Raw genomic sequence first — 11,360 nt, 5'->3', positions numbered from 1 at the left:
CATTCTATCTTATTAGCAAGCTACAGTTCTAGGTTAACAGTTCTACCAAATATGGATATGAAAATTTATTTTTTAATAAGACAATGTTGCAAATTATGGTCAACCAACATCTTTTCACCAAATACTTCAAGCATAAAAAATGAGAATCTTTACAAAAATATACAGAGACACCACAAATTGGTAGCTGCCCATAACATTAAACAAACTGGACTCTTAAGAGTGGCTTCTCAACAGCATATCATTTTAATTATAACCATTGCCCAGTACAGGGAAAACTAACAAGTTAAGTTTGTTTGTTTTTAAACGCATCATTGCAACATTGTATTCCTGATAATTTAAGTATACCAAACTATGAGTAAATGAATGATACATGCCTAGAAGTATCATGATTTATACTATCAGTGGCCACTGGACTTGGGACTAGTCCAAGACCTTGATCTAGATTTTGACCTAGACCTAGACTGTGATCTTGACTGAGATTTGGATCTAGGTGGTTCTTTTTTCCTTGATTCCTTTTCATATCTTGAGCCAGACTTATAATGTGTTTTGGAATCTGTTTTAGAGGTGCCTCTAGTTTTGGTGTGAGATGCAGACCTAGAACGTGATTTAGCCTTCATTTCTTTCTTGGGCTGGGACTTGGACCGTGATCTTGAATTGGATTTAGATCTTGAAAAAGATCGATTTCGGTGTTTGAATCTATCATTGTCGGAATGGCTTCGGCTACGCCGTGGTCTTCCAGTCGGTCTACTGTTTCTAGGACTGTAAGATCTCCTATAGTTATAATCAAAGGAGCGACTCCTTGATCTCCTCCTTTCACAACTTCGGCTTCGAGAACGTCTATATCGGTCATAATCGTCGTATCGTGAAGAGCTGTATACATTCCTCCCTTCCTTGGCTTTCATTTGATTTGGTGTCTTCCGATCCCCCTGTGCGAACTGTATTTCAATTTGACGCCCACAAATCCATTTTCTGTCCAAATTATGTAAAGCATCTTCAGCGTCACGAACATCCTCAAATTGAACATATGCAAATCCTCTTGGACGTCGAGTGTAGAAATCAAGTGGAACATAAACATCTACTATTGGACCATAACGACCAAATTCCCGATGTAAATCTTCAGACCTGCTGTCGTCTGCCACGTTTCTGACGAACAGAGACGTGTTGGGGGGGCGCAGGTATCGGGACATGACGGCGGCGGGACTCTGGGCCAGCGGCGCTAACGGGCTCGGCAAACCGTCCGCAGCTCCGGCGGCGGCTCACATCCCTCACGGGACCATTTGTAATGGGATCTGATGCCCTCTTCTGGTGTGTCTGAAGACAGCTGCAGTGTACTCATAAATAAAAATAAATAAATCTTTTTTAAAAAAATGGAATCTTTTTATCCCATGCTAGTGCCGGCACCGTAGGGCCACATGACATCTGTGGGGTAACTTCCTCTCAGCGGTGGCTGGTTCCAGTGTGGCACCATGCCATATTACCTCTAGCTATCCTCTAGCCTTGGCAGTCTCTCGGCCCCCATTGGTAGCTGCCCTCTCCTGACTGTCTCTCTGCCTAACGGGAACTCTCTAGTCCCAGCTACCCAGTAAAATCAGGGCACTAGAGGTCCAGCAGCGACTGGCCTATTGTGGACTCTGCCCACACTCCCAACAATTGCCCCCTGGTAGTTATAGTATAGTTATAGTATAAATTCCCAGTAACCCATTAAAATCAAGACTCAGTAAGCTGTAATTTAGCAATCAGATTTATATGTTAAATTCTCAGTCTACAATATGTCTATACAATAAACTTACAACCAATTGATAAATATATAAACTGCCCACCTAGATAAGATAAATTAACCTATAGAAATCCATCCCTTAGGAAATATCCCTATGGTCACTTAAGACCACATGTGGATCTGGGTTGTTCTTTTCTGCCTCCATCTTGGTTCTTTTCCTTCCTTTTCCTCTTCTCTCTCACCTTAGAAAAACTTTGTCCCCACCTTTCTTTTTACTGTCCAGTCATGGCCTTTGACCTAACTCGTGCCAGCCCTCACCTGCATATAAACATCAACCTACAGAAAGCGGTTATGGAATCTACCTCAATGACTACGGAAAGTCGTCGAGGTCAGGCATATATGGCAGGGGTGTCACCACATGGAAGCTCAGAGAGGCTATTGTGTGAAGCTGTGAAAGCGAAGTTTGGGTTGCCTTGGAAACCCCAAGAGGCTAGAAATGCCAGAGCCATGTGATATCTGCAGAGGAAAGATGCTAAAGCTAGTGTAACCAGTCCAAGAGAAAGAAATATGGTGCAGTCAACAAAGCTAAAAGAACTGAACATCTAAAGAATATTATGACATCAAACATGGAAGTGCAGTGTTCCTAGCTAGTTTTTCATCATTCTTTGGTGAAGTATTATCTCGCTATGCTCTCTTTCTTCCATTTTGGATACCCTATGTTGGAAGCATGTAATCTTTTTTTTTCTTTAATTTTGATTTTACAAAGGATTGCAGTTAAAAGATTTCATGAATATCAAAGTAGACTTTGAACTTCAGACCTTTAAACAAGTTTGTGACTATTATAGACTATTATGGGAACATTTGAAGTTGGATTGAATGCTTTTTCACAGCACAAAGGTTATTACAAGCCTATGGGGACAAGGAAGTGTAATGTGGCAGTTTGAATGGGAATACCCACCATCGATTTCATGTGTTTGAATGCTTGACCATAGGGAGTGGCACTATGAGGAGGTGTGGCCTTTTTGGAGGATGTGTGTCACTAGGTAGTTGAGCTTTAAGGTGTACTATGCTTAGGTTCTGGCCAGCACAAAAACATAGTCTCCTCCTGGCTGGCTTCAGATCAAGATACAGGACTCTCAGCTCCTCTAGCACCATGTCTGCCTGTATGCTGCCTTGCTTCTTGCTCTGATGGTAATGGACTAAATCTCCAAAACTGTAAGCCAGCCCTGATTAAATGTTTTTCTTTATAATAGTTGCCTTAGTGATGGTGTCTTTCCATAGCAATAAAATTCTAATGAGACGTTAGTTTACACAAGTAATTATGCTCAAAATCACGGGTTGTCAAATAAAAAACCCAGTTTCTGCTGTGGTATACCTCACCTCAAGTTGTTATTTAGAGGTGTGCTAGACACCTCCAAAGTAATATAGACTGTTACCCTTGTTCTAGGTTACTATCAGAACTTGATAGGAAGACCTTAATACTAGTAAGATAATAAGACATCACGCACATGGTTACAGGATATGGAGAAATCAAGTTGGTACTGATCAGGAAGTTCTTCCTCTCTTTGGTAGCTTTGACAGCAGTGGTAAGTGCTGTTCATGGGTGCGTGTGGGGAAACATCAATAGTATTACTCAGCTGTGAACACCATGAATTGCAATAATGAATTCCATGGAAAGATATGTCCATGGCTATTAGTATATAATGACATGAATATTATAGAGGTAACTAACCACCTTTCGGCTGGATTTAATACCCTCTCCACAAAAGGAACTATAAGTCTGATTGTGAAATCAGGGCTAGGAAGCTCTAGGACACAGGGGTTATCCTATTTCTATTATTTTACTGAATGAACATAGTACCCATATCTAACTACCCATAGATTAGTAAAGCTTCCTCACATTGTCAGAGAATTTTTTTTGTAGTACATGATTGTTAATGCAGAACTATCTGTGGTCTGTTCGGCCTCAAACTGAACATCTGTACTCTCATACCCAAGGTTCAGAAACAGCTAGAAAAGAGGAAGTGGAGAGCTTCATAAAGCCAAAGGTCAGGAAGAAATGGAATGAAACAATGTCTTGCAGACATGGTAAAACCACTGTATTTGGAATCTCACAGCATCTATGACTGCCTGCAAATGACAAAGACATTCAACATTCTAGCATGGAATGGGAAAGGCTATAAGCCCCTACACCTGAGTCTGGTGATTTGAATGAGAATAGCCCCAGAGACCTATATATTTGAATATGTGGTCCCTAGTGGATTGTGTAGGAAGGATTAGGAGGTGTGGCCTTGTTATAAGAGATTGTCAGTAGTGGTGGACTTTAAGGTTTCAAAAGCCCAACCCAACCCCAGTAGCTCTGTTTCTCTTTGTATTTTCCTTTCTCTTCCTGAAAATTCTGGATCAGATGTGAGCTCTTAGCTACTGTTCCAGTGCCAAAACTGCCTGCCTACCCTCCATGTTCTCCACCTTGAAAGAACTGGACTGACACTCTAAAACTGTAAGTCCCCAATTACATATTTTATTTTATACGTTTCCTTGGTCATGGTATCTCTTCACCACAATAAAACAGTAACGAAGATACTGAGGAACTATGGACAATTGATGTCTTCATAGGAGTGACAGAAAACTTTTCTTTAAGGGTATTGCTCTTGTTAGGAGAACAACCCACCAGTGGATGACTCCATACTTAGAAACTTAAGGACAACACAAACTTAGAGTCTGTGACCACCAAGAAAGTGACAGATTCTTGCCATAACCCCATAGAAGGTATATAGCTTGCTTGAGTCTCAATTTTCACCCAGTGATTTGTGCTTCAGACATATGAAAGTATGAGGCAAATTTGTGTTATTACAATACTAAGTGCATGGCAATTTATTACAGTGGCAATAGCAGTAATATATTTACCTAATCAGTTGTATAAGGATTAGATGATAGAATTTATATGATTCTTGGCATAGAGCTTTATAGTGATAATTCAAGAAAAGTGACTATTATGGTAGTTAACATTTTTTTCAGTATTGATTAAACTGATATGTCAAATATTAGTCCAAATACTTATGATTTAATACAAAACAGGTTTGATCCAATGAAGGGGACAGTCAGATACACTTACTTCTAATACAAGGTATATACTGCTGAGACAGATGCAGACATGTATACCCAACTATTGGACTAAAATTGGGGACTCCTGTGGTTGAATTAGGGAATTATGGGAGAAGCTGCGGAAGAGGGAAACCCCACAGGAAGACCAGCAGTCTCAACTAACCTAAACCCTTGAGATCTCTCAGACACTGAGCCACCAACCAGGCAGCATACATGAGCTGGACCAAGGCCCCCAACACATATACATTGGAGAACTGCCTGGTCTGACCTCAGTGAGAAAAGAAGCGCCTAATCCTCAAGAGACTTGAGGCTCTAGGGAGTTGGGAGGCCTCAGAGGGATATGGGGGACATCCTCTTGGAGAAAGGGGAGGAGAAATGGGATGAGGAACTACAGGAGGGCAGACCGGGAGGGGGGGGCAACAACTGGATTGTAAAATAAAAAAAAATAATAATAATAAAAGAAGTATATACTGGTTTGTATAATTTTCATATTTTATGGTGCTATAAAGTTTTGGGGAGGGAAGACTTTTCAGAGCCGAGAAATACAACCTTTCCAAAGCAAGTTAACTCATAGGGTTAATAAAGAACTTCCTGGCAAATAGGCCTTTCCCATTCTCCTAAAAGTCTGTTTGATTGCTAAGACACTGTTTTCTCCACCCAAACGTATCCGAGGGCAAGATACTAGACAGATGGACAGCACCTCTGCCCTTCAATGGAATGTACTTTTTTTTCCAAGCCAATCCTAAACTGTTTGCCTTGTATTGCCAGTAAAGGGCAGCGTCTATGTTTCTCTTTACCTCTGCTCCTTTCTTTTGATCCGCCTCAGGACTTTCCCTGCATGGCCCTGTGTAGCATGCTGTCTTCTTGTTTCAAGGGGGAACTGGGAGCATCAGTAAGCTTTTCTAAACTTGACGGGCTCTGGCATTTCTTTTAACGAATTAAGTTCTGGCACGAAGCAATTTTTATGAACTTTGGAGAATCTTATCATCCCATCATAGAGCAGAAGCCAAGAGAAATGGAGTTAGATATGTTGAGATCAAGAATATTTCATGTTTTTCACTGACATTTGAGGTAACCGAGTCTAAAGGATCCATTTCTATTCTTAAAAAAAATAACTCTATTTGTCAGTGGATAATTAGTGGTCATTCCTGCTTGTATTCCAATCGACTGGGAGGCAGAGACAGAGGAGGCAAACACAATGTTATGAATGTGAGGTCAGCCCCGTCTATACAGAAATTTCCAGGCCATCCAAAGTCACATAATAAGAACCTGCCTCGCATCCTCTAACCTCAAGAAAAGTCTTTAGTCAGAGAGTCACTCCTTCCTGTAATCCCAGCGCTTAGGAGATTGAGAAGGAAGGCTTCACATAAGTTCAAAGCTGGTGAGTGCCACACGAACCTGAGACTCTGGTTGTGAGTGAGTGAGACTCTGTCTTAAAAAACAAACAAACAACACAAACTCACCCACTTTGGTCTTTGAAGTTTTGTTCACTGTGTCTTATCATTCAAAGTAATAAAATGAAAATGAAAAATAAATTGATTCCCTTCTACTACTCAGAAATAAAAAGGCTCCTTTTGTTTTACATTGTACTGTTAGTTTTGGCCACCAATAAGACTTTGCTTCTCCACTGTGAGGGCTTTGCTTGCCAGAACGGATAGACAGGGCCATGACCTGTCACTAGGCATTCAAAGGAGTATGAAGCAATCAAGAGTCTTCTGGGAACTCCATCCCTAAATAGCCATGAAATGGTCAGTGGAACAGAAAATCTTGGCAGTGCTCACACTGTGCTGGGCTAACATTGTGTACCCATAATGAAAGTTCTGTAGGTGGCCCACCACCGATAAAATTCCAGAGTTGCACAACTTCCTCTGTAAAAGTCAGCAGGGTGAGGGTGAGACTGCTCTGGGAGAAATGCCCTGTTCTTTTATACTAAATCTCCTGCTGTCAGAGCAAAGGACAGCCCTTACTGCTAACTCGTCATTTAGTAATTCTCTTGGCACAGAGGTTAACAGTTCTTATTAGACCCACAAGAAATATGAACAGAAATATTGGAGGCTCAGAGAAATTTCAACCTGACTGAAACAAACCAAAGGGGTATTGGAAAGTCTCCCCTCTTGGTTTTAACCATTATCAACTTCAGAATCTTGATGCTGAATACAGAGGAGACTCCCTCTGTCCACAAATCTTCAAGACAATGAAAAAGAACCTGTGAGAAATGATTGAAACTTTTGCCATACAACTTGTACTGACATCACCAAGCAGTTAGCTTACACACCTGATGTCTGAGGCTTGGGATGCCGCTTTTGCTTTGTCCTGTGTTTGTTCAGTTCCCTATTATACTCCTGCTCACATTGTGGTCAGCTCGATCTATATTGTTGTGCTGTACTTTTTGAGTGCAGAGAAAACTCAACTACACTATTATCCAAAGTTTCCTTTTACATATCAACTCTGGAACTGCTCTGGGGAGCGATAGTGTTTAATGCCTCTGCAAATAGCTGGTGCTTAGAACTTTTCCTTCTTATGTAAGTTGCCCTAAAGCTTATGCGATTCTCCCCACTTTCTGCCACACAGCAAGCCACATGCTTATCAGTGGGAAAAATAATCGACATAAAATGGAACAATAATTCAAGCTTAATGATTTCTCCTAATATATACGCGCGTGTGTGTGTGTGTGTGTGTGTGTGTGTGTGTGTGTGTGTGTGTGTGTGTGTGTGTGAATGACTCACTAGAACCAACTAGGATTAGGGTTAGTGTTTAATCATTTAATTCCACCATCACTGTGAAGGGTCCTATAGGTATAGGGCTCCTCTGGAGCCTATATGATCCTATTTATTTATTAGTTGATGGAATTAGGCACTGTGGAGATGGCTGCTCTGGCCTTCTTAAACCCACAGTAAATTTAAACATGTAGATGAGTAAGATCAAGTAATGGCTTCTTGTCAGTCAGAAGCATACCCCTCTAGAGAATGAACTGTTAGAAGACATCTTCTAAATCATCTGAAAGGGCCTTTTGGGGAAAAGTTTCTTATAAAGCTTGGAGCTTGACCAGTGAAATCTGGACAAAATTTCAGACATACTCTTGTCCTCTTTGTGGATATGAAGGAAAAGTTTTTTAGGCAAGCTCCAGAAAGAGGCTTGGGCTACCTTGCCTCCTATAATTCAGTTTTCTGTATCAAGTCATGTAGTCAAGATTATTACTAGCTAGGATAGCTCAGTAGTAGTACACTTGCTTGTTATACATAAGGATGCATAAATCCCTGTGTTCAACCCCATCAACACACACACACACACACACACACGCACACACACATACACACACTGTTGTGTTGTTAGTAGCTTGCAAAATCATTTCAATTGATCTGGATAATTCCTTTGAGGCTGACCCTTACGAATGAGGAAACTTACGCTAAGGTTAAGATTTTTGACAGCATCTGATTTGAACTTTATCCTGCCATTTTTTTCTAGTACTCATTATACTTCTTCCCTGATTTATCCCTGTATAATTTATTACTGACATTGTGTTCTTCATTTTTCATATGTTTATAAACATGAAACCAACGTGTGTTAGTTTCTTCTAAATGGAATGTACGCTACATGGAATGTTATTCACTGCTGTCTGCCCACTGAGGACAGAAGTGCACACGAATGGAGCTCATTCGGTATTTGTTAAGTAAGGGTACCTGCTCTGATGCCAGTCTCTTTCAGCCAATAGCTTTAATGCTGTGCTGTGTCCTAGAAGAAAACAACAATAACAATAATAGCTTTATTGCACAAAATGCTAACTGCTGTCATCAGGACTGCATTTGACTTTAGGGGGAAAAAAAGCCATACATTTAGATACATGTCACAGCTAAACAGGGTTCTAAGCAAAAGTCTTTTACATTAAAGCTCTCACACACAAAGAGAAATGCTAGGTTAATAAATGAAGTTTTTTTTTCAGTTGAGTAAAATCATTCTTGGCCTTTGAAAACAGGCTTCTTTGTGGCTGATATGGTTTTCTTTTCCTTTCTTTCTCTTTCCTACCTCTTTCCCTTTCTTGCTACTGATTCTTACTCTTAGTCTCCTCCTCTTCCTTCTTTACTCAATCCCCCCCCCACACACACACACACAGAGAGAGAGAGAGAGAGAGAGAGAGAGAGAGAGAGAGAGAGAGAGAGAGAGAGAGAGCACATTACTACATTGTACAGACTGGTATTAAAACCCTGGGCTGAACAGAGTGCCACGCGCCAGCTTCTCCACACCATCATGCCCAGCTTATTTGGTTTATGACTGATTTCTTTTATAATTCAAACAAAATTATCAATTCCTGGTACGTTCTGCTTTTAACCTCTACCTAGCAATCCATAACAACTTGGTAAAATGTCTATAACACACAGTGAAAAACAATTTCAAGATGAAATTTTTATTGGCTACTTTTACAATGTGAAACATACGTTTCCTATCTTTAAATGACAAGTCAGTTTTTGTTAGTTTTCTAAAATAGTTAGCAACGACATGTTTTGGTTCATTTTATCTTGGCTTATTAAAAACTGGCTCTGAGGGAGGTGCTGTAGTGCCTGGGATTGCTAGAAGAACAAAGAGAGCATTTAGAGATGTCCTGTGCCCTCCTGGAATTCACAGGGTGAATGGGAGAAAACGCAGAGTTTGCATGCTGCGCATGCCCAACACAAACTGATGACATTCTTTTGTAGTTAGAGAACCCTGGCCGGCCATGGGGGACTGTTTTTGTTTTGCTTTTTTTCCCCTTCGTGGTTTACCAGAACCAATCTGAGCTGGAAAACCCTATTTGCTTTAATGAAATTATTTACTCTTGTGCAACATTAAATTGTGTCAATCAAGCAAATAAAGCCCTGTTTATAAAATTGCTTGCTTCTGGTTTCACTTTATTGCACTGCGGGCTCCAAGAGGAAGAAAAATGAAGTTTTTGCTGCTTAGTGCACTTTTATTTTTGTATAGTTCCTTAGCTTGGACAAGAGAAAAGCATTATTACATCGGAATTACTGAAGCAGTTTGGGACTATGCTTCTGGCAATGAAGAAAAGGAACTTATTTCAGTTGACACGTAAGTCTTTATTCTTTGTTGTTTATGGGCCAAATTTATAAGTTATAAGAAAACAAAGCCAACAAAAGAAGTAATTTAAACATAGAAAATGCAAACTGTTGACTTGAAAGTCAATACTCTCATTGGTTTCCTTTGTGTCCCAAATATTTGCTATTGTGAAGTTGTCCTATTTCTTCTCTCTTGTCTGAGAGAGCAGTGTTGGATTCTTGTTCTCTCCTATTGTTAAGGTTACTCACTCCTTTATCTCCCAAATGTGTTCTGCCTCCGGATGCAGTTCTTTAAAGAATTACTACATGAAATGGTATCATATCATTCCTTCTTCCTAATGGTGAAAGTACGGTATTTTTCATCCTTCAAAATATCAAATGTAGAAATAAAATACTACTTAAAGAAATATGAGTCTGCCTAATACTTTTTGTGTGATTCAGGATGGTGAATGGGTGATGCTAATCTCTTGCAGCTTCTGAGTCCTTATCTATAAAATGAGACAGCCCAGTTATAAAACACAAGATTGTTTTAAAACATCAGACAAAGCTCTTAGCTCAGTGCTCATAATATGTGTAAGAAGTGTTATGTTCTTATTATGAGGTCCTGATAAAATATCATGTAACTTTGTGTTTTAGTTGCTTTATATGAAGCAGTATTCTTTCTACAGGAGACTAGTAGAACCTCCTTGAAGTTTCTCTAAGCTAAGGCTATCACTACTAATGGGATCTAAACATTTACCAACAAATGGAAACTTGACATTCAAAGCAAACGTTTACTATATTAGCAAATGTATGAGAATGACAAGAGAACTCAAATGAGTGAAATGAGCAGCAGCTACTAAGACTGTCTCTTAAAAGACAGCTCTATTTTTGAGCCAAATTATGTGACCACTGAATCATTGATGGGTATGTACTATTTTGTTGAATTTTATATATGCTTAAATTTTTCAGGGTAAGAAAAATGCAGTACTAATAATAATATATGGTTGTTACTTTATTAACCTAGTAATAATAAGAAAAAGTTTTGAATTGATAACTGATTACAAAGACAGGTAGAACTTGTGATTTTTAAAACTTGGTTTTGAGGTTATATTCTCCTCCCAAGAGTTGGTCTCATTTTTTACAGTTTCTTTGGAGAAGCCTAATTATGTGTGGTTCATTGTTTAAGTACAATATGAATTACCTATATTGTGTATTTCCAAGGAAAGAGATTATACAGAATTTTTAAAAAAGTCAAGTCAGTCCATTGAGTATAAACTGCAATGTACTGGCCATGTTCCAAGGTGGTAAATGCTATGTATGAGGAAGTAGAAGAATGAAGAGGGTTGGTAAGAACTTCAGGGAGAGATTTCTTTGCATTAAATCGTCTAATGGCATGGAGGATAAGCTTGCTTACCCTATTATTAGTAGTAGAGACACTCAAAGGTATACAGAAGGAAAGCATTCCGTTTTTCAGCTGCAGTCAGCTTTCTTTTTAATCATTGCTCTAC

At 39.5% G+C, this 11,360-nt stretch overlaps 2 protein-coding genes across 2 annotated transcripts in view; one reads left to right on the top strand and one right to left on the bottom strand.

Moving 5' to 3' along the window:
• Positions 1 to 227: 227 nt before the first annotated feature.
• LOC116897004 (serine/arginine-rich splicing factor 10) lies at positions 228 to 1,268 on the bottom strand. Its single transcript, XM_032898609.1, has one exon. The coding sequence runs from the start codon at positions 1,185 to 1,187 to the stop codon at positions 399 to 401; it is 789 nt and encodes a 262-aa protein (XP_032754500.1). The 5' UTR covers positions 1,188 to 1,268; the 3' UTR covers positions 228 to 398.
• An 8,066-nt stretch (positions 1,269 to 9,334) lies between these two features.
• Cp (ceruloplasmin) overlaps positions 9,335 to 11,360 on the top strand; it is a 59,048-nt gene continuing 57,022 nt past the window's right edge. The window contains exon 1 of the mRNA XM_032898608.1: positions 9,335 to 9,883. Coding sequence (XP_032754499.1) covers positions 9,738 to 9,883 — 146 coding nt within the window. The 5' untranslated portion in view covers positions 9,335 to 9,737. The remainder of the gene's footprint in view (positions 9,884 to 11,360) is intronic.

The sequence above is a fragment of the Rattus rattus genome, chromosome 3, assembly GCF_011064425.1.
Source record: "Rattus rattus isolate New Zealand chromosome 3, Rrattus_CSIRO_v1, whole genome shotgun sequence".
NCBI lineage: Eukaryota > Metazoa > Chordata > Mammalia > Rodentia > Muridae > Rattus > Rattus rattus.
This window is presented reverse-complemented; position numbering and strand designations above follow the sequence as displayed.